This window comes from Monodelphis domestica, chromosome 1, assembly GCF_027887165.1.
Source record: "Monodelphis domestica isolate mMonDom1 chromosome 1, mMonDom1.pri, whole genome shotgun sequence".
NCBI lineage: Eukaryota > Metazoa > Chordata > Mammalia > Didelphimorphia > Didelphidae > Monodelphis > Monodelphis domestica.
Window position 1 is genome coordinate 731,736,596 of NC_077227.1, and position 24,103 is coordinate 731,760,698.

Consider the following 24,103-nt stretch of genomic DNA (forward strand, 5'->3'; position numbering starts at 1 on the left):
AGATTTGTACACTAGGAATACCATTAACAATTGGATATGTTGGAAGAACTCTTGATCAACACAAGGAAACAAGAGGAAAGTCTCTTGCCACCCAATATTGGCCAATGGTAACATGGGTCTGAATAGACTCACCCGCACCCCCATGAGACCCCCTCCCTGCCTTTGTGACTAGGGTTATTAATGAGAGAAAGATTAGAAAGTGAAGTTACTCACCATGGAAGAATCACTGCTTCCACTCCCGAGCAGAGCTCCCTCAGCACAGGTTGGTAGGTGGGTAGAAAGTTGACTAGCCCTGCCCCCATCTATGACATCACAATCTACCTCATAAAAGGTAGTGAAAGTGTTCTGAACTCCTGTCTGATTTCCGAGAGATACAGAAAAGAGAGAGTGAGAGAGAGAGCAAGAGAAAAACCATACCCTAGTTTGGGAGAGGGAGAGGGAGGGGAGGGGAAGGGTGGAAAGGGGTTTGGAAGAGGACTGTAGAGGGAAGAGCTAGAGGGAGGAATTTAGTTACAAGAGAGTTAAGTTCTGTAAGAGACATAGGGAATTGTTATATAAAGATATCCTGTGATTTGAACTCCACTTCCTGGCTGCCATTGAGCCTCAATATCCACCATCTAGAAGGAGGATGAAGAAGCATTGTGCCTTGTAAGGCACACCAAGGGGTAGGTGGTGGAGTACTGAGGTGGAAGTTCTAATTAAAGTTCTGAAGATCACCAAGAAAGAAAGCATGGGCCATAGCTCTTAAAGCCTGGAACAAGAAGCTGGGAATTTTAGATGCTCTTCTTGGAAGTTCCACTGCCCTGCTGTGTGACCTTCAGCAATTTGTTCAGCCTCTGCATGCCCAGCTGTGAAATGGGGCCAAAAGAATACTCACCTCTTTCATAGAAATCAATGATGCTTTAATTCATTCATGTTTGCTAGTGTACTTTTAGTTACACTTCTTTTTATTTTACTTTTTTGTTCCTCAGTTAGATTATGTGAAGGGCAAAGAAGGTTAAAAATCAATAATGCCCATAAGCCATTTTAAGATCATTCTTCCGAATGTGCCATTCACTGCAAAATAACACTGACAGTGTTGACGAGAGTTTATCATGTGAGTCTATATGTGTGTGTTGTCAAAAATGGGTTAGTCTTAATGCAGGATTCTCCCTTAGTCTTAGTGCAATTTAAGTTTGAATGAGCTTACTAGATGATCCTAATTTAAAAAATTGAATAGTATTATTGAAACCTAAATATCACTAAGACTTTGGGGCAATCTGTAAATTTGTAGGAAAACATGGAGAGGACTATGTGCAAAACAATAGAAAAATCAGATGTGATGGCAACATTCTTGGTATTAAATATGGGGGATTAACTTGATGAGGCCCAAGGAATCACTATGACCCATTTGCCTTTGTCAGAACTGGTTGAGCAGTATAATATCACCATAACCTTTATAAAAACTCCATGTCCAATCCTTGAGGGAAACGAAATAGAACTGTAGAGTACTACGATATGATCTGGGGAAGAGCACTACAAGGAGTCAAAGCAATACTTGATTGGAGAGCCATTTTGGCAATAAAGCAAAATAAAATATGCCCTTTTCAAAATATGTCCATTCTGACAATGGACAAGGCCCAGGCCCTGAGACTATTCAAATGGGAGGCAATCATAACTATCCACCAGGAAAGCTTTTAAAAGCTCCCCATTGAAATAACACTTTACTATGCATAAAGAGTTCCAATTATGATTTGTGGGTTATGGGGCAATGGAATGGAGTTCAGGATGGACAGTTCCCTAGATTCAGAGTTCTCCCTTTAGGTGAAAGTCAGTACATATTCTGTGACCAGGTTCTATAAATTCTAATTTATTAATATACAAGGATTTTTTAAAGATAGCTTTCTAAAATACAGGAATATATGGGCAAGGAGAGAACTCATAGTTTAAATAACTAAAAGCACTAGATCCCAAACATCTTTTGGTTTGGCAGTTAAATAAAAAGGATGTTGGGTTATTTGTAGGTTGACCAATAAAAGGGACAGTCATTTATCTTTGGAAAATAAAATGTCTCCCAGATAGAATGTTTACTTTTATTTATACAAACCCTTCTCTGTGTGCCTTTTTTTTTTTAGTTAAACAAAATTTTCTGTACTAGGCAGGCCCCCAGGATGTGCCAGGGTGTTTAAAATATTTTCTTCCATTTATCTTCCAATTTAAAAGGTATTGAGAATGGATTTAAAGATTTTTTCCACTTTATGTAAGATAACATGAATGTGTCACATTACCTAAAATGGATTTCAAGTTTTGTTTGTTCTTTGCTAACAACAATCTAGTTGAATTCTTGAAAAATGACTTCAGGACCCCAATGCAAAACTAGGCTGCATCAAAATGATACCTAGTGGTGAACTGTGCTGATTTTTGGGTGGAGTGTTGAATTAGATATGATTGTGTGAGAAATTTGCAATGATGCCTCTAGTTGTGTTAGAAACCACTTTGTTAAATTTCTTTTTTCTCTTGGAACATTCTGACAGGATGCAATTATATCTGGTTCTTTTTGTGACCTAATATTCCAGAGTCATCTAGCTATGGGTTAATCTTGATTCCATTTCTCAGTACCCTGTTTCCATCTCAGCACAGGGCATATTCAATGATCTTGAATGAACAAATTGCATTCCTTGTGGAGCAATGAATTAGAAGGACAATGAAGATTCCAAGTGTTCAATGAAAAGATCATATCTTGATGGTCACAGACCAAACATCAGTTTGGGATGGTTTTTTTTGTCTTCAAAATAGGAAAAGAGATGGAGAAGAAGAAGTCAAGAGGGAGATTTTTATATGGCTTTTGAGAATAAATCAGATGGCACCATTTCTCTGATATGATTTCTGTTTGTTTCAAAAAAAAAACTCTTCACACATGTATTTAAAGGCTTGTTAATTATGCATATGATAATTGGGATTTTTTTTCTGAATGTGACCTATTACATTATAGTCAACATTCCATTGGTCAAAGGGGTTCCTGTTGAATAAATAGCAAAGGAAATGCTAATTGGTTTTCATAGCACCAAATTTAAAGTGCAAGCCTCCCAGAGGGAAGTGATGCTGTTTATTTCTTTTTATGAAGAAAATAAATATAGGAAAACTCAATTAATAGTCTTCAGTGATGATGCTGGGTAGATATTCTCTGAGATCCTCTAGCTCACTCCTCTTTCCTTATCCATTCAAGAACATTGTATCATAAAACCCAAAGAGATATTCTGTACTACTTGGTAGCAATAAGAGATTTTAGGGCAAGATATTGAGAGAAATGAGAGAGATTCAGAGAAGAGAGGTAAAATGAGAAGCTGGAATCATTGATGAAATTAAAAAGTGAGAAAAAGCTAAGAAAGAACTAGTTGGCTTCAAGAAATTGTGATAGGGATGAACATATTTGAAGGTTATGTTATAGGTCATCAAAGAAAGGATGGTTCAATGTAGACTCAGACAATGCAGTTTGATAGAATGAAAACAAGAATCAAAGAATTTGTGACTTTCAAGGGACCTCAGTGGCCATCTAAATCATACAGTAAGAAACATGTCCCATTTGCTAGGTCCATAGAAATGAGAATGGTGCCTTTTCTAAGGGTTGGGATAAAAAAAATCATAACATATGAATCATTTAATTCAGACTGAAAGAATATTTCAAAATAGCCTGTAGGGTCCAAGAAACCAAGGAAACTTTAAACTCAAGGAGATATCCATCAGTAGACATATGGCTATCCAAGGGAAAGAAAACTTTGAAATAGAAATAACACAGAATATATACACTTTGAGTGAGGCATATGAAAGAGAAAAATCTATTTTTCTTTTACTGTGAAACAATTTGGGGAATGTTATAATTTCTGATATATTTTTTGTCATGTAATGATTTAAGTGAAGTGAATCAGACAGAATTCTAGCCAAAAAGACCAAATGCAATTCCATGGAAGGTTGTGATTAGGGGCTTTGCATTGGGAATACAAAGCTGGAATAAATCTTGTTCAAAACTCCAGATACTCTTTTCCTTAGGGTGACAGTGATCTCTTGCTTATGAAAAGACTAAAGTCAAAAGATGAGCAAATCCAGAAGTGAACACAAAATCCTAGCTCAGAAGCATTACGGGTGCATCTAAATTCCCTTTATCTCAACTGAGCCAGAAGAAAAGGAAAGTAGACCTAAACAAGACCCACAATCTATTCAGCCAATAAGTTAATAGCTTCGTCTTCCAAATCATTAAAATTGTATGAAATGATGAGCCTTTTGGTTCATTTCCATTCTCTTTCTTAAGCTACAATCTGCAAATGAGTACTAAAATTTCCCAAAGTTGGAGAGGTAAGAAAGAAAACTTAGATAACGCTCATCTAAATAATCAATAACAAAATCTAATTGATTTCATCAGACATATCTCTGATTGGTTTAGGAAATTAGAAAGGAAAATAACTGATTTCACAAATTTTTAAATGAGAAAATAATTAAATGAATGATATTGTTTTTCATCTGTAACTTCCTTTATGTGAAAAAATAGGAATAATCACATTTGGATTTGTTCACCTTCACCCAAAATACTAGTTTTTTAAAGAAGAAAAATCTCTTACATTTTTCAAGGGGCCACATACCTATAAAATATCACATTGAGGAAAATATTTCAGGAATAAAACTGAAAGTTATTATTATACACATATCATTTTGGAGTGTTATGCCTCCATAATATTATGTATATATTTTGTAATATATAAATACTATAAAATCATATAAATGCCTATCATTTTTTCTAATGAATTCTTCTTATTATTACCATCTTCTATTTCCACAGGGACCACCCATTATTCATGGTTTTATTACTTTTTAAACCTGGATTATTTTAAAAGGTCTCATCTGAACTCCCAAACTAAACAAAAAAATTCCCACATATACCATACAACTGTCAAACTTGTATTCTTAAAACTCAGTCTAATCATGTTACTCTTCTGCTCAAGAAGTTCAATGGCTCCCAATTTTTTATAAGATAAAAAAATTTAATTCTTCTTTTTGGCTTAAAGGACTTTGCAATATGGCCATTTAAAATCTGTCTCTAGAATACTCTTCCTGATATATTCTACATTACTCAAATTAACACATTCTTGATTCCAGCAAAAGTAGTCAGTTTGCTATTCCTGGTATAAAACATCCCATCTTCTATATCCCAATTTACCCAGTCTGTATTTTCTGTCTGCATTGTTATCCCTTCTCACCTCTGCATCAAAGCCTTCCTAACAGACTTTAAAGTTGGTTCAAGGGATGTCTGAAACACTATGCCTATCCTGATCTCTTCTGTTATGAAAAAATATCCCCTTCTCTCTCTCTCTCTCTCTCTCTCTCTCTCTCTCTCTCTCTCTCTCTCTCTCTCTCTCTCTCTCTCTCTCTCTCTCTCTTCTCTCTCTCACACACACAAATAATTTTTATATTTATATATTCCATCATCTATCTATAATATAAACATATTTACATGAAGATATACCCTTATTACATATATATGCATATGTGTATATAAATATGTATGTATGTATATATATATATATATATATATATATATATACTTGCTTATATAACCAACCTTGAAAACATAAAACTATCTAACTCCCATGGCTCTACTATTAGTTGTCTATCAATCTTCTACCAATGAAAACAAAGATATTATCTAAGAATTGAGATTGCCCCCCCAAAAAATGAGCCTATAGTGATGGAATGAGAAAGTTTTGGTAGTGGTTTTGATGTTTGGGGACAGAAGGCCAGGCCACTCTGACATCATACTGCAGAGAGAGTTCCACAATTTATAAAAATTAACTCTGGCCTCCTGGAAAATGGGCAACATATTACTGCCTGAATCCCTTAAACCCTGGGGAAATCCACAATTAATAGTATGACCATCACAACCAGTAGACTTGGCTTATGGGTCCATATATTTGAGTTAAGAGCTGTGTGGTTTTAAGCTTAGGTTTTCTGCTCAGTAAAGCAAAGGGTTATGTAGATTATGTTTAATTATCTTTTGTGTTTCAATGTTCTATGATTCTGTGCTGGTCAGAGGTGATTGTCTTCCTCTTCTGAGCATTCCACATTTACCAACTAAATTTCTCTGAATAAATAGGATAGACATTGCAGTGATGGGGAAAAAAAAAAAGCAAAAGCAACCCCCGCAACAAAAATAAGAGTGTATCCCACTTTGTCAATGATTATCTAGATGACCTCTGTATAGGAAGTCACTTTGCTTCTCTACCCCTAAATATCCTAAATTGAAAGTCTTTAAAAAGGGAGTGGTATACCCACTCCAACTTGTCTCTTTTTTAACCACAGTGACTTGAAATATTTAATTGATAAGTTAGTTTCCTTCTTTTCTTTCTTTTAAGAGCAAATTAACAAGTTATCTAACTGAATTGATCAACTTATTTGGATCAGAGAGATCCAACCATAGCTGGGAAGCAAATAACAAACTATTGCTTATTCATGATCTAATTGTAATGTCTGAGTTAATTTCCTCTAGGTAGAAAAATAAAATGACAACATGGTAACTGCAGGAATGCAATCTGCACTGTTTGCCAGGACACAAAATTTGAATGCTGACAGCATTTTTTTTATCGTTGGGAGTATAGAAATAACCAGGTTTAATACCTTGTTAATAAATAATAAAAAAGAGGAATCCAGTCCCAATGGCTAGCTTCCTCTTTTCCATGACAATACTCTAGATTAGCAAACCTAATCTGGAATTACATTCTTGCCCACATGGAAGCACTTGCCCTCTGCACAAAAATTGCTAGTTAGTGTTCTGTAGTAGCAGTTTAAATTGTGAAATATAATTGATATTTCACAGTAGAAACTGCCTTGCACAATTTCTGGTTTCCAAATATGTTTTGTTTGTTTTTTTTCTTTATCATTCTTATAGAAATCTCTCTTCCCACATCATGTCTTCCCAAGAGCTGCCAGTAGAAAATCATACTCATGCTGCAAATGGATAGCTTTTGCCTCAGAGGGTTTGCCTAGTGTTATTTAGATAAATGTCAAGAATAATGCAAGATGACAAGAACCCTAACTAGGACTGAGAGAAATGTAAAAGTCCACACCAAATTAGTTATCATTTTACTTTTAAAATTGGGATGAATTAGAAGTCTGGGGAAAAAATGAGTTCCTTTTAAACTCCAAACTGCCTTTATAACTTGCTTAGGTGTGAACTATGGAATGTTTTAGGAATCTGAAAAAAGTTTAGTAAGGGGAGAGGTATCAGGAGCTTTAAAACTTAGTTGTTTCCTATTGTGGAGAAAAAGTGAAGCCAACCATTATTCTGGATAGATATATACATAGCAGACATTCTCAGGAGGATTAAGCCACTCTGAAGGTAGCACTTTGCACCTGGGAATTTTGCTGGTTTTTTGTTTGTTTGTTTGTTTGTTTGATCAACAAAATCTGAGAGTGATAGTGTGTCTGCAAATGTTGATTTCCCCTGAGGATATTCAGTCCACTCCTATCCTTGAGTATGGCTATTCTCTGGAATTGCTGCTCTCCAAAATGTGGGAAATAGATTTACTTTGTTTAGCCTTAGGAAGAAATGTTTGAGATGTCACAATCACAGAAGTTGTGGTAGTGCCAAGTAATCATAAGTGTGTATACTTAGAGCAGAAAGAAACCTGCAGTAAGAGTAAGGGAGCTTCCATTCCTATCCACATTCTGCCACTGATTAGTCCTATAATGTACATTATATATTTCTGCATCCACATATATAATATCCATAATATACATTTATTCCCTTCTGTACTCTGGGTCTCCGTTACCTAATCTGTAAAATGAGAGTGCTAGGCTAGGGCCAATGATTTTTTCTATTTTCATATTCCATGATAGATTTTAGCAATATTTTCACACTAGTTGCTATATTCCATTGAATTAAAAATTGAATGAAATTTTTTTCAAAAATTAAAATTAAAAAATTAAAAATCCAGGTCTATGATGCTATGTGTCAGATTATATGTACATAAACTTACTATGCCCAAAAATAGTTCATAGTTCAATAGGTATATTAAGTGGAGAGAGAGAGATTTTATCCCTGCTTTTAGCCATTTTACAGATGAAGAAACTGAGGAATTAAAATGGAGTGGCTTTCTCAAGATCTTATTAAGAACATAGAGGAAAGAGGGATAGGAAGAGGAACAAAAATAAAAGAAGGAATGAAAGAGAGAAGAAAAGCCAGTTTGCAAAACTGGAATTTTTAGCTTCCTTGAAAGTATAGCTCAGGTGCGTTCCCCTATGTGAAGATTTTTCCTTGTCCCTAGAGAAAATTTTCCTTTTCTCCAGTAAAAATTAGTAATTTATCTGATGCAGCCCTCTCCAGAACTGTGGAAAATCCTTAAAGATAACAATTTGTTGTTTTTCATTCTGTCTATTTCCAAAGCTTATAGCACAATACTTTATACAGGGTAAAGGCTCAAATACTTGTTGGGTTGGATCCAATTGGAATGAAATGAATTTAAGCCCTTATTTGATAACTGGGGAAAATTGCCACATTGGAGCACTAAATCATCCTTTTACTGGTCAAAGGAACTACTGTAACTTTGAAACTTTTATCCATGGGACAACAAGGTAGTTCAGTGGATAGAGCACCAGATCTGGAGATGAAAGGACCTGGGTTCAAATTTGGCCTCAGACATGTCTGAGTTGTCTGGTCCTAAGTAAGTTAATCACAATTGCCCAGCCTTTGCTACTCTTGTGTCTTAGATTTGATATTAAGCCTTCAGAAGGTAAGGGTAAAAGCAAAACAAAAAAACCTCAACCTCTTCCACCCATAAAAATAAATGTTTCAGAGACAATTTAAGACTTTATTCATAGATCCCAGATTTTAATGCTGCAATGCTTCTAATCTTTTCAATATTTTTTTTACAAATAAGTGAAGCCCAGCAAGTTTGACAGACTTTCCTAAGATCTCATAGTAAGTAAGAGATCTCAGATTCAAGCTGAGCTCTTTTAATTACACATTTACTGCTCCGGCCAGGACACAGATCTGCTTCTCTGCCACAGGCCCACTTTTACAAATACAGAACAGTAAACCTCTGAGAACTTTCATAATCTGCTCCAGCTCACACAGAGCTAAATCCTTTGTCCAATAGAAAAGTCTACCTTAACAAAAAGATCTAATGACAAGTGAGGCCATTCAGGGAGGCATGTGCTTTAATATTGGTTGAATTTGGTAAAATAGAGACTACTGTTTCTGAAAATGAGGCCTTCTGTAGTCCTGTTTCATGAAAACTGAAATAATTGGCTACTGAGATTATTGCAACTATTTAGCTTTTAGTGATCCTTTGCTGGCAGATTATGGATGGTGAATTCAGCCATGTAATATTTTATTTAGAAATATTCACAAGTTTAAAAAAGCCATCAACACGTGATATCAAATGATATCAATCTTCAAACTCTTTTTTGACCTCCAATGGATTAACTCACCCTGGGTTCATTTCCTGTCAACAATATCAACTACCCTTGTCTCTGTACCTTGACTAAAAAAAGATGAAAGGCCTGTTTAGCTAATGAGCCTTCCTCCATTAAGACGAAATGAATGACAAGAGTTCCATATAAAGTCCTGGGAAGGCCCAGAATATGGCATACTCATATTTAAAATTTTGCTACCAAAATGCACGCCAAAAAACAACAGATTTTTAAAAATTTAGTTTCTGGACATTTTTAATACTTTTTCCCTACTTTAATATAAATGATCAAAAGCTTACTATTTAGAAAATGAAAGGATATGTGGTGTTGTTCATTTCAGTCGCTGAGGTTTAAACAAAAACGTCCAAATGATCTTACTCTTTGGTTTCTTTTCAATTTCCTTGAAATTGATCAAACTCATCAGACTTTAGTTGGATGAGATGAAAATTAATAATTAGGTATTTTAAGAAACTTCTATTTCTCCAAAATGGAATAAATTTTATATGTTGGAAAATTAGGTTAAAATTTAATGACCTGGAGAAAAAAAAATAATTACTTGCAAAAGCTATTTTTTATACTCAATCAAGAAATAATGATTAAATATGTACTATGTGCCAGTTACTGTGTTGATTTTGGGACAAACAAGACCTCCTAAAATCCAGCTCTCATATTTCATCTGAATTTCCAGTGTATATTTCTAATTGGCTATTGAACATTTATGCCTGATGGTTCCACAGGCAATTCTAAACCAAATAAAAATAATTCATTATATTTGTCATATGTAAGACACTATATATGGGAAGTACTAGAGATATACAAATTCTCAGAAATAAATATATGTACATAAATAAATAGAATATGTGTGTGTTTATACTTATATATTACCAATATAGAATAGTTTCCTTTACAAACCTCTCCTCCTAAATGTCCCTACTTATATTGATTGCACATAAGGCTACTATCCTTCTAGCATCCCATTTTCATGACTTTACTGTCAAATTTAACATTTTCTTCTCCTTTACTTCCAATATCCAATGAGCTGGAAGATCTTGCATTTTTTTCTTCACATTGCTCTCATCCATCACCTCTTTATTTACATAGCAGTTGCCCTAGGTCCTCATGTTCTCTACTCTAGATTATTCAAATACCCCATTCATTCATTCAGATATTCATTCATTCATTCAGACATTCAGACATTTATTCATTCAATCATCCATAATGTCAAAGAAAAGATCATTGCAAGCAAGAGAAATATTCTAAGCAAAGATCAGGAAGTAGGAGATAGAATAGAGTATATGATGAACCCTTAAGGTCATGATTTCAATGGAAGTTACAAGGAAGATGTTTCATTAATGATTTTATAAGCAGGACCAAAACCTCTTTGCCTGAACTTGGAAGAAGAATACAATTATACAATAGCTGTGCTTGTGTGTTTGTGTGTGTGCATACATGCAGGTGTTATTGGGTACAGCTGCCAAGTTAAATGTGGATTATTTGAGAATTAACTTTTACTTTAAATTTAATGTTATATAAGAGGAAAGGCAGAATATATGGGCTGTAGTCTTGGTTTTGATATGAAATTATGTTGTGACATTAAGCATCCATTTCTACTAATTGGGCCTCAGTTTCCTCATGAATAAAATAAAGAATTTGACCCCCTAAGATACCATAAAATTCTATGGCTATGATCCTTTGGGCTATAAAAGGGTTGCCATAACTCCTTTAGTGGAGGGAGTACCCACTCCTACAAAAAAGGCAGACTCTTTAACCAGGGAAATAGGAGATGGCCCATCAGGAAACCAGAAAACCCTAATAAAGCTTTCCTGTTACTTTTTATGGATTCTACTTCTATGAATAAAGAAATAGAAGCAGAAAATGTTGGTAATCGAAATAACCTGGGATGTCTTCATAGTTTAGAATCCCAGAGTATTAGTTTTGGAATGGACCCTAACCGTTGTCTCCATCTGATCTATGTTAAGTGCTCTCTTTTAATTCATCCTTTACAAGAGCTATTCAGTTCCTGTTTGAAGATTGCAAGTGACAGACAACACTCACTTGCAATGGAGTCCATTCCACTTTTAGTGGATCTAATTATTAGAAAGTAGTTACTTACATGAAGCCTGAGTCTGCCATCTTGAAAATTCTACCTACTGCTCCTAGCTTTGCTCCTTGGAAATGGGGGGGGGGTCATTGAATTCCTCCTTCTCTTGTAGCCCTTGAGATAGTTGAAGAAAACTATTATGCCTCTTAAGTTAAAGCTAAATGTTAGGTAGCATTTCTATCAACCAAGCCTTAAAGATATGCTTTCAGATTTCTTAGCATTCTGATTTTGTCTGGACATTCTCCAGTGTGTCAATATGTTCCCTAAATTGTGGTTCCCATGACTAAACAGAATATCTTAAATATAAGCTTAACATGGGAGTGTATAGGAAGACTAAATCTTCTTCAGGATATTACATCCTTAAGAATGCATCAAAATATCCCATTAATTTCAAGGTCTCCCTTTGCCACACCACTGAGTTCTACTAGAACTAGAAAGTCAGTTGGGGCACAGAAATATCAATGAACCTTGTGATCATGCCAAGGTCAAGAGAAAAGGCTAATGTTGCTATCTGTTGTACGTGCTGTCATAGAAACAGAAATGTGAGAGGCAGAACCAGAGAGATTAAGAGAGATAGGAGAGACAAAGATAGAAAGAGGTGAAAGAAAGAAAGGGGAAAAGTGAGGAAGAGAGAGGGAGAAAAGGGAAAAAGGGGGGGGTAGAGAGAGAATTAAAGAAGCATGAGACAGAGAGGAGGGAGACAGAAACAGAGACAAAGATGAGAGACATAGAGATAGAAACAATAAAAGAGCTAAAAAATAGCAGGCGAGGGGGTAGCTGGGTGGCTCAATGGATTGAGATATGGGAGGTCCTAGGTTCAAATCTGGCCTCAGACACTTCCCAGTGGTGTGATCCTGGGCAAGTCACTTGACCCCCATTGCCTAGCCCTTACCACTCTTTTGCCTTGGAACCAATACACAGTATTGACTCCAAGACAGAAGGTAAGGGTTTTTAAAAAATAGCAGGTGAGAGAGATAATAAAAGATGTAAAACAAAGTCATAAAGAAGGACAGACAGAAGAAAATAATAGACATATGAGACAGAGAGGCAGAGATACAAAGAAATAGAAAGAGAATAAAAGAGAAATGAGAGGGGGTGAGGGAGATACACACAGATGATTTAACTGCATTTCTATGACAGGGAATGTGATTTGAAGTAGACTGGTGATGTGAGGAGGGGAACATTTGATTAGTGGATTATCCATGACAATAAATTAATTTTTGGTCCCCTCTTTGCTTTTAACTAGTTCTTTTATGTTTGCAAAGTGAATCATAGAGTACACGTATTCTTTTCACTTTTACAAATAAGGAAACATGATCAGATAAGTTCATTAATTAACCAAAATTAATACCATAAGTTAGAGTGGTAAAGGTGGGGTCACTACTTGACTCTCCATCATCAAATTCCCATTCTTAGATCACAATGAAATTAATTCATGTCAAGTAAAAAGAAAAACACTTGGCTTGTGATCTACAAAGTGAATTTTCTTTGCTATCATTAACTAATTCTTACAGAATATTATAAGCCACCAAAAGGGAGGGGGGGGAGGAAATATTTCCCAACGTGACTTCTAAGTTTGGCTCTAAAGAGGCAATTGTGCTTTTGTTCACATTGACAGCTGGGCAGAGGGGATATAGGGCCAGCCTTGCAGTCAAGAGAACCCAGGCTCAACATGTTCCTCTCATATGTAACGATTGTGTGAGCCTGGGCAAAGCACTTAAAGTCAAAGTGCTCCAAGCATGTCTCAAAGATCATCAGTTGCAGATATGGTACAAGCTTGAATTCATGGACATTTTCTCTAATTGGAGTTTGTCATGGCAATAAAATCTTAAAATTGGTAAATATAGGAGATATGTAATGATACAAGCTTACATTTCATGCACACATGTTTATATGCCCTCATATTCTTGAGTATACATATGTGTACATTTATATGTGCATGTATGTTTATACTGGTATGTATACATATGCCCATATACTATATACTTATATCTATTTATTGGCAATATCATCTGTGTGGGAAACTTTAGACTCTGAAAACCCATGCTAATAGTCATATGAAATTGATAATCTTAGTTACAGGGTCACTAAGAGTTTCACTGAGCTGTCTAGAGTAACTGAATTAATATGTGTCAGGGTTAGGATTTGAATTCAGATCTTCTGGACTGCTAAATGAGATGTCAAGTTACTGCAACATGATACTTCTCAAAAACAAAGTGTCCTTAGTCATATGAAATTGATAATCTTAGTTACAGGGTCACTAAGAGTTTCACTGAGCTGTCTAGAGTAACAGAATTAATATGTGTCAGGGTTAGGATTTGAACTCAGATCTTCTGGACTGCTAAATGAGATGTCAAGTTACTGCAACATGATACTTCTCAAAAACAAAGTGTCCCAAGAGTCATTGCAATTTCATGCTTTTAAACTTTAAACACATCAACACTTTTAGGACATCCTATCTTCATGGCTATATGTAACACAAACACACACATGTACTCATAGACATACATAACCCAAGCTCATTCAGCATTATATTTTGAAGTACAATTTATAATTTAATCAATATGGAGAGTATTTAGCATTGACGCTCTTCTATTAAAATGTATCAATTATATACACACATAAACACACGTGCACACATACACACTTATGCACACTCAGAGCATCACAGTCAGTATAGACTTGTCCTATCCTTGGAGTTTCCTTTGTGGCTAATGACAAATTTCAGATATTTCCTGCAGATTATTTTGTGTATTACCATCTTCATCTCTTTCCCAAAATAGAGTGAAAGGAAGGGAGGAAGAGAGAGAAATAGAGCCAGAGAATGAGAATAGAGGTAGAAAGTTCTCACTGTCCTCACAAATGCTTATTTTTAGTACATGTGCATTTTAAATGTATAAAAATCCACAATACATACCATGGTAAGAATATTTCAAAGAAAAAATCCCCTCTGTTCATCACCCCTAAAATTACTTACTAACATGAATATATCATATATAGAAATACAAATTTAGACTTGGAAGTTAAGGCTCCTGGCTGTAGGTTGGAAAGTCAATACCATGTTTTCTCAATAAGACAGGTATCATCTGGAATCAGGATGTCCCAAATCTCCTGGGCTTGGCAGAAAGCATTAGGTTGTACCAAACAATTTCCAGAGGAAGCCTCAAACCATATTTTTCTCAGCTCTGAAGCATGGCTCTGAATCTTCATTCAATGGATATACATAGGGAAAGGTATAAAGACTGTAGCCAACATTTGCAGCTGCAGACATGAACCACAGTGCCATATCCTTAAAAATCTGGCAAGATAATCATCAGTCCAGGACAAAGTAGGGGAGGGAATCCCAAACATAATTTGAACCCAAAGTACAAGAGTACTTTCTTGGCAAAAATGTTTTCTTTCATTTGGGAACCTGACATTCTTGTCTCCTTTTGTCTTTTCAGAAGACAGTAATGCATAATGTTTTGGCCAGATTACTTCCTGGAGGACTGATTGGCTTAGTCAAAGAAGAATAAGATGGGAGCAGAAATGGGAAGAGACAAACAATCTACAGATGTGGGTTAGTCCCTGAAGAGCAATCTTCCTTTGCCAAAAAAGAAGCATGAGGCCAAAGAGCTAGCCCATTGCCATGGCTACATCGCATGTTACATACCATGAAGAAGTCCTGGATCAATGTTGTGATGGAGCTCTAAACAGTTCCTCCAGGAGAAAACATTACCAGTTTCTGTAACTTCATATAAAACATCTCAAAGAAGGGGACCCCATTAGTGCAGGCTACCTAAGTTGCTGAAAATATCTTTAAAACTAACAGTGCAAAGGATGAAAGCCATTGATGAATTGGGGCTACATCTAAATGAAGAACAGACAATGGAGATGAGGCTTTGGAAGCAGTGATTGCTCACAATGGTGTGCCATAGAAAATGATGGGAAGCATTTCTGCCCAGAAAGCTTTGTGGAGGATGAGGCTGTGGCATCTGAGATTTACAAAGATGCACCGTGCATCCATGTCAAAAAAATAAATAAATTAAAAAAGAAGAGATTGGAGAGAAAGGTTCAAAAGCTAACAAATGGAAGCACATAAGACACAGTGAACCAAAAGCATTGAGTTCCACAACTGTTTTGTACAGATGGATGAGAAAAGCTGTATGGCATGGAGAATGGGACCATCAAGGCAGAAGAGAAGAAAAAGAAGCATGGTGACTGAAATGCAATAGCATTGCTTACAAGCGAGAGTTTGGAGGGAAAGACCACCTAGTGGGGAGGAGGGTACAAGGCAAGACAGATTAAAGCTTTGCAGTGGAAGATTTTCAAGTTGGATTTCTTTGACCAGGGTAAGAAGTAGAGAACCTTTGGGATGAGCAGGGAACAGCTAATTTCTTAGGCTCCCATGCTGGGATAGCACAGAATAGGCTTTCAAGATGGTGTCTCCAGGCCAGCCCGGTCTTTTTGCTTATCAATTACCTTCTTTGTAAGTAGCATCATTCATAAACTGAAGCATCTGGATACAAATGGGATTTTGTTTTTCTCCCTCAAGTTGAAAAACTTGTCCAGGGACTGAATTATTTCCACCTGGTGAAATTCCTGAAAAAGGGCTTCATAAAAATTGGGGATCATGAACAACCCAATCTTCTCAAGCCATCCACCATCTTGAAATTGTAGTATCATAAGTAATGCCACGCATTTAAAATGATGGCACTGTAGTTGGTTGGGGGAGTGTGGGGAGAAGAGATAAAGGTTGCTGGAGCCACACTTTGGAATTTGCATACAAATCACAGGGACCAGAAAGTCATGGGCTGGGAAGTTGTCTTCACATCAGAGGATTTGAGTTGGGGGAGGGAAGGAGGGGAGGAAGACATGGGCAAGAAACCCAACACCTCCATATGGAAATCCTGCCAAGAAATACTGCATATCCTAAATATTCCTTGAATTTTCCATGTTGATTCATGGGATGGAAATGGACCAGATGATTATATTTTCATGGAAAAAAAAGAAAAAAATGGGAACAACTGAGCAAAGGAAATGTAATTGTTAGTGTTTGACAGCTATGTTAGGTTGGGTTTTTTTTTTTGTTTGTTTATTTGTTTTTGGCAACAGCACGTCTTCTAGGTCTTAGGTCATTGATAAACCTAGTATGCATTGGAACCTGAGTGTTGGAATTTCTGTCATTTTCATCATTTTTAAGACATGAGCCCAAGCCCCCATGTAGAGGTTCTGGCTCTTGTTCGGAGGATGAAAATTTCTGGTACTAACAAAGGGAAGTAGACTTACAATGAGTAAATATACAAAAGCCCCAAATAATTACAATAGTCACAGCTTGGCAATGAGTTTCCAGACTATGAAATTAGTTTTCTTGTGAAGAATGGAGATTTTACAAGGCTAGTACAAACATAGGGTAATTGGAAAATCAAATTGCTCTTCGTTTATTGTAAGGTCTGGAATAATGGCGATAACATTTTAAAAAGCCTCCCTATGTATGAATCACTAGTATTTGAGTTATCGTCTACTTCTTCTATTTTAATGATTTATTATTATTATTATTTTTTGTGAAACAGTACTGTTGCCAAGAATGGTTCCCTTACAAGTGCTACTACAGCGGGACCTTCAAACTATGACATCCAAATACCAGCTTACCCCCGATACAATAAGTTCTCCTCCCAAATTCTGTACTTCTGCCTTGACCTTACTGCAGATATTAAGCTGGTGGCAATACAAGGCAATCCGTTGAAGGTAGGCTAATAGATCCTGTTTGCACGCAGAATCAGGACACTGAAAATTAAAAAGAGGGATATTTTCAATTATATAGAACCTTTTATAATACTCATCACATCAAATCACACAGAAGGACATGATTGAGTGTCTGTACCATATTAGCAGAAAACTGCCTGTTCATCCCCTTTGGATGGGAGTTAATGCTTGGAATCATTCTTTCTGCTTCCATAGAATTTAGTGAATTAAAGTATGAAGATATTCCAGAAAGACCCTATTGATATCATCTGTAAATAATTAATTATACTCTTTGTAAGTTGCCTTCTGCACTGTAAAGACAGCTAAGTAATCTCAGAGGCTATTTTGCGGAGAACTCCATTCAGCTTTCATGAAGCATGGGAGTCTATTGACGCATAACACCCAGTCATTCTCCCCTGGAAGGAAATCATTTATGGTAATCTGCATGCTGCATTAGAGGATATGATTTCAAGTTGCTGCTTTAATAAGAAGAAGACGAAGCAATTTATTTCATTTGCTTGTCTAAGCAGGGCATCATTCTTATTAAGGCATGCCTGTCTCCATTTTGGACTCATTGTGAATCTCAAAATTACAGCGACCTCTTTCAAGGCCCTTAAAAGGAAGAGGCTTGGAGATAGTTCATAACCAATACAAGTGGAAATGTCCCTGGAACAATTCATTCAGAGTCAATTGAAATGAACTGTGGATAGGAAGACACAATTATTTACCTTGCCCATTACATGACCAGCCAAGAGAAGAGACTCAGGCTTCTGAATGGTGAAAGGAGTGCTCTGGACTCCAATGATCATTCCCAGGATTCAACAAAGTGTGCCCTTCCTAGTCATCTGCCTCCTAATTCTCCAAGAACCCTCATGTGAATGGCTGCATAAGGGAATTCATTTGTGATTGGACTTCCTAGCCAGAGGCTTCAGAGATCTGATATCTTGCAAATGAAGTGTTTGAGAGGAATGGAATATTGGCGTTTGTTTCCCTAACACAATCAGTTAGCATCTTCAATGTATAGTGTTTATTCAAGTGTTTATTCATGTATATAGTGTATCTGAGGTCACTTAGAGTAGCCTTTGGCAAATGATTATTTTGTAAGAATGTGGGACACAAAGAAACACACATTAAATTCTAGGAACATGTTTAGTAAGCCTCGAGGAGTTCATCAGCTTCCATCTGTACAATTCAGACACACAAGGTGGACACAAACATTTCATATTTTTTTCTTTTGATGAAGGGGAAAAAAAAACAAAGGGGGATTGGAGGAGGTCACTGAGTTTAACCTACTCTCTGCATGGCTGTTACCAACATGCCTTCTTCTATGTTACTGCATCTATCAAGGAAGAATCCCAGGGAGACCATTTCTCCTTCCTGCAACTATTTAATACTGTAATATTTATCCGACTCCTGAGACCCATGTACTGAAAAGAATTAACTTTAAAATGATATCTCTCCAGAGAGCTGACAAAGCTTTCAATACAAATACCTTGGAGCAAATTAAACTGGAAGGCCTATCTCCTTGGAACAGTAATTAAAAATGCAACAGTCCATAAAAAGTTTATATTGCATGCATATCTTGAAACTTTGAGAAAACATTTTCCTGCTATAGAAAGGCATCTGTTGATGGCTTCCCCAGCTTTGTTCATTTTCAGCTGTTCAGCTGAACCTCATCCAAAGGAATTTAAAATGCAAAAAAGCCTGTCTTCCGGAGCGGAACATCTCTACAGCCACTCAAATCCCCACAATGCTTTAAGAAGGTCCTTATCCAAGAATAACAGAAATAACAAGTCACTTTCTGGTTATTTCCACAATGAGGAGGGGGGAGAAAAGCAGGGGAAGGTATCTTGATTAGACATTATGGTTGCTTTTCTAAGAAACCATGCTCTTGTTCCACTTTTCTCCTTTCCAAAACTAGACTTCCCGGTGAGCCAATTCAACTTCATATTATGCTTTATTCCTGAATCCCTGTCTCCATTGCCCTATTACTGATCCTACTTTGCCAAATACCAGCCTTAGGCTTCTCCAACCATCTATTATCTATGTTCCTCCTTCATATTGCTGAAGAAGAGTTAAGGAAATCAGAAAACATTGATGACTGGATCCACTAAAAACTCTTACTCTTCCCTAAAGGAATTTCTATCCCATTCAACTCAGGAACTGCTCTAAACCTTTCCTTTTATTGTGAGCTTCCAACACCAATCCTTCCTTCCACCTTTTCAACTGAGTCGCTCATTTCATACTTTGCTGGAAAACAATGAGATGTTTTCTGTGTGTTCTTTCTCCTCTCTTTCACATCTCATTTCTTCCTGAAATCATTATTCTCTCCTTCATCACTCCATATTCTCATGAAGAGGCAGCTCTTCTCTATGACACAGCCAGGCCCTCCAGACAAAACCTAGATGTCTTTTCCTCCTGCTTTCTCTAGGATAGTGCCTCCCACATTATCCCTTCTCTCTACCCAAAACCTTTCATCAGTGAGAACTCAACAAATTTGTCGTGAACTCAGGCCTCAGTTTTTTGTCAACCCCAAAATTAGGAAACATTTTCCCCCCTCATCATCCCCCCCAAAAAATTTTCTCCCCAGTATATTGAGGCAGCATGAAGTGACTTGATTCCCTCCAGTGATTCTTTATTGTGAATCTGTAGTGTGATTTGGGACAAGTATGACTTCATTCATTTCAGTGGATTTTCAAGTGTTCTGATACTGTCTCCCCCCCTTCAGAGGCTAAACATCTTTAAGTCAGGGATAATAATGAAAACTTCTCACTAATATGAAATCCCCAAGACCAAAGATGCTGATACACATATGTTACATGCTCAAAACACTTGGAAATTCTTGCTTCCAAGAGCTACTGGTAGATTTCTCAGAGAGGAATTTACATCAATCTGAGGGTTATATGATCATAGATTTGAATTCACATTACTCTAAACTCAGATTGAGACATCTATTTGAAGCTCCTAATTTTAAAGATGAAGGAACTAATGAAATGAAGTGACTTAGACAAATGTGTCCCTGACAAACTATATGGTGTTCAAATTACAGTGACATTATATACAAGTCTAGTTATCTGGGAACCTTAGCTATGCACAACAATTAGTGAGAGCCCAGAAGTAAGCAAAAATAAGGGGAAAGATCTGTTGAGTAGCTCAAATAAATAAAATAAAAATAAATAAACAAACAAACAAACAAATAAATAAAAAGACAATTACAGATTTAGTTCTAGAGAGATTTTAGATCTCATACCGTCTAAACACATATTAATGAGAATCACAATAATTTACATAGCACTTTAAGACTTACAAAGAACTTTACATGCATTGTCTTATAGGATCTTCACAATTCTGGGAGGCAGGAGCTTTTATCATGTCCATTTATGTTTGAAGAGAGGAGCCAAATCATTTGCCCAGCATGATACTAGCTGTTTCTTAATCAGGATTCAAACTCAGGCCTTTTGACTCTATATGCAGTATTCAATCTACTGTCATCTAGCTGTCTAGAGATGATGAAACTATGGCATAGAAATATTAGGTAACTTGCCCAAGGTAACATGGGTAACAAGTAACATAGCCAAAATATGAATTCATGTCCCCTAACTCCAAAACTAGTGCTCTTTCCATTATAAAACATATTTTATGCATAGGAAAGCCCTCTAGAACCACCCCCATGTATGATTTTTGACTATAAAAGGTCATAAAGCAAGTATTGACATGGGTTTATATGTGACTTGAAAAGGCATGTTATAGGCATTGTCATTATGGGCATCCTATGTGGCATTGAGCCCCAATATGTGCTTGTAGTGTGTGTGTGTGTGTGTGTGTGTGTGTGTGTGTGTGTGTGTGTGTATGGGAATGATAATTGTTGAATTCGTTCAGGCAATGTGATTCCAGAATCTAGCATTACATCCATGGAAAGGACATTTCCTGAGTAGCAACAGCTTTAGGAACTTGCTTCATGGGCAACTCCAGAGTTGAGAGTTTTCTTGTTTAAGAGTTCACAGATCAGACTTTCTAAGGGAAGATAGAGATTTTCTAGGGTGATGTAGTCCTTGGACAAAGACAAGCAATGTTTGCATAGAGTCCAGAAATGACCCTACTAGGAGGACAAAGCCAGATGTTTAGTACAGGTCTCATAAGAAGATGATTATTCAGTAATCACCAAAGTGTGCCTACTTTAGGGTGAAAGCCAATCAAAATGTGGATAATGCATGCTACCAGGGAAGGGGTAGGAGTGGAAGAGAGCCATATCATTAAATATAAATAGTCCCACTCATCTCAGAATCTCCTGAGGAAGTCACTGAATGACAGTCCAGTACAACTATTACTTCCAAAGATGACAATGAGTCATGCAATAGGGGTTCACTTATATTCAGTATCTACTGCAGAAAATGGTAGGGAAGTAGGTTGGTCTCCATCCCCAGATAATTAAAGCTTTTTTAAAAATGGCCAATTATCTCAAGAGCTACCATGATCAATTTTCCATTGAACTGGACCCAATTATAAAAGTCAAGGACAGCACTCAAAATAAGCATGAATGCATTTGGCAGTGAACTCACTGATCCATTGCTAAATTGGAAGCCATGTTAAGTGTCATTTCACTGTTGGGTATGACAACACTGGAGACTTTACAGCAGAGTTCTTGGGAAATTTCATACATAGATGATTCCAAATTTCTGAGTTGGGGAAGCAAGGACAGCATAAGTACAAAACAAGATTTCCCTCATAGTAGGGGACTGGTTCCATTTATACAAAATTATTGAAAAGAGGCAGAATAGCATAATGAATAGATAGCCTTGAAGCAAGGAAAAATTGGATTCTAGTCCTTACTCTGACATCTACCAGTTGTGTAATCCTGGGCAATCCATCTTATTTCTCAGAGAAGGTACCAGTTGATATTGAAACATATGGATTCCTTCTGGAAAATTACTGATATCAATGTAATCACTGGCCTCAGCCTCATCTCTATCCATATTTACAAATTAGAGGCTGCATGGAGTAATGAATAGTGGGTAGGATTTAAGGTCAGGAAGATCTAGATTAAACTGCTTCTGCCACAAATTGGCTGGGTAACCCCATGCAAGTTACTTTACCATTTAATAATGGGACGACTCTCTAAAATAGTAAGTTGAAAAAAAAAAACAACCTGCAAATCTGCATTGATAGAGGGAATTTCCTTGGTGAAAGTTCCCTAGATGCATAAAATCACACATCTGGTTTTAAAACCAGTTTAAAACTCAAATGAACACTAAATGAATAGTCAGTTTATCTTGGTGGCTTGGGAACTGGTTTCCAGACCAGGGAAATCTGAATTCAAATCCTGCCTGTGATATATATTGACTAGGTGGTCATGATCGAGTTACCATTTTCCATGCCCCAACAAGAAGCTATTGGAAATCTAAATCAATACAGTCTAGATGAGTGGCTGGTATGCTTTTGGGGCAGAAATACTCCAAATGGATGCAATCACCAAAGAAATAATAAGAAAAGAAAGTTTTCTGATTTTTTTAAACAGGAAGATGTTATTTTTTTTAATGCAGTTTGAAGAGAGGCAAATGTCTATGGTTAGAAAGTCCCTTCTTCTCAGGAGATACAAAAACTTTTAATCATGTCATTTCTGAACTTTATAGTCACACGTTATGAGGACTCTTCTGAGCTATATCTTCCTTTCCCACTATTATGGGATCCAGAGTGGAGCAAAAGATATACAGATGAAGTGTTTAGTAAACCTCACATTTCATTCTTTAAAAAAATTTATTGGGCACATAAAAACCCAAATAGAATCCAGTTGCTCATTAGAGAGTACATTCAGAAAAGTATGTGTGTTTCCCAATTACATTACCTGGTCAGCCACAGCTCTGGCTAATTTGTCCATTCGTGAACCAGCTTCAGCAATTTTCTTGGCAGCATTAATAACATCGGAAGTGTTTTTCAATGGGCCCTTTCCCCTGAAAGAAAATATGAAATGAGAATTAATATCTAAGCAAAAGATATTTTTAAATTTAAAATATTTACCTTTTAATAATTAAAAATCAAAATATAACAGTTAAAAATTAAAAGAAAATAACACATAACACTTTGTTCCATTACTATTCATTCAAGTTGGCCCCATGTTTCCTGTGTATTGGCTGAGTTAGCTAGGACCTTCCTTGCTCAACAACAACAAAAATATGAATAGTTATAACATCTCAAAATTTCAAATGGTTTTAATTCCATTAATTCTGCTGAGCTTACTAATACATTGAGAGGGGGATGTTTCAGATGAGAAAGCTTAGAAAATCACATAGGAAGTATATGTCAGAATGGGATTTGAACATATTTTTTCTTGGCTCCATTTCATAGAATTTCAGATTTAGAACTTGAAAAGACCACTTCCTCCTTTTTCAGTGAAGCTACTTCACCAGGCTAACACAATTACTAAGTGTCATGCAGGGTTTGAACCCAGGGCTTCCTCAGTCCAAGCCCTCTAGCCAATACACCAATGTTTTCCTGTTTTCTCTTTCCTTTCCTTTCCTTTCCTTTCCTTTCCTTTCCTTTCCTTTCCTTTCCTTTCCTTTCCTTTCCTTTCCTTTCCTTTCCTTTCCTTTCCTTTCCTTTCCTTTCCTTTCCTTTCCTTTCCTTTCCTTTCCTTTCCTTTCCTTTCCTTTCCTTTCCTTTCCCTTTCCTTTTCCTTCTTTCCTTTTCCTTCTTTTCTTTTCCTTTCCTTATTTTTCCCAATGATGTTAATACAAGTTTCAGTAATTGTTTGCTGATATTTTGTGATCCATATTCTCTCCCTCCCATCTACCCTACCACTTTCTTTAAGATGACAGGTAATATGATATAGGTCAGTGATACCAA

The 24,103-nt window shown here is 36.4% G+C and overlaps 1 protein-coding gene and 1 long non-coding RNA gene across 8 annotated transcripts in view; one reads left to right on the forward strand and one right to left on the reverse strand.

Annotated features, from left to right (window-relative positions):
* The window catches only part of CTNNA2 (catenin alpha 2), a 1,548,366-nt gene that overhangs the window by 39,221 nt on the left and 1,485,042 nt on the right, over window positions 1-24,103 (reverse strand). For 4 of the 5 annotated variants that reach the window (XM_056824737.1, XM_007477790.3, XM_001364375.4 and 1 more), the window contains exons 16-18: window positions 23,106-23,211; window positions 17,171-17,305; window positions 214-357 (exon numbers count right to left, since the gene is read on the reverse strand). In XM_056824737.1, the coding sequence (XP_056680715.1) occupies window positions 214-357; window positions 17,171-17,305; window positions 23,106-23,211 (385 nt within the window). The remainder of the gene's footprint in view (window positions 1-213; window positions 358-17,170; window positions 17,306-23,105; window positions 23,212-24,103) is intronic. The other variant, XM_001364449.4, reaches the window with a different exon arrangement.
* Window positions 319-19,056, forward strand: LOC103092064 (uncharacterized). Of its 3 annotated transcripts, XR_459737.2 has the most exons (3): window positions 327-665; window positions 972-1,096; window positions 14,983-19,056. It is a non-coding gene; the product is annotated as an uncharacterized LOC103092064 (long non-coding RNA). The 3 variants fall into 3 exon arrangements; XR_008917921.1 differs by having other exon boundaries at window positions 319-1,096; XR_008917918.1 differs by lacking the exon at window positions 972-1,096 and having other exon boundaries at window positions 319-665.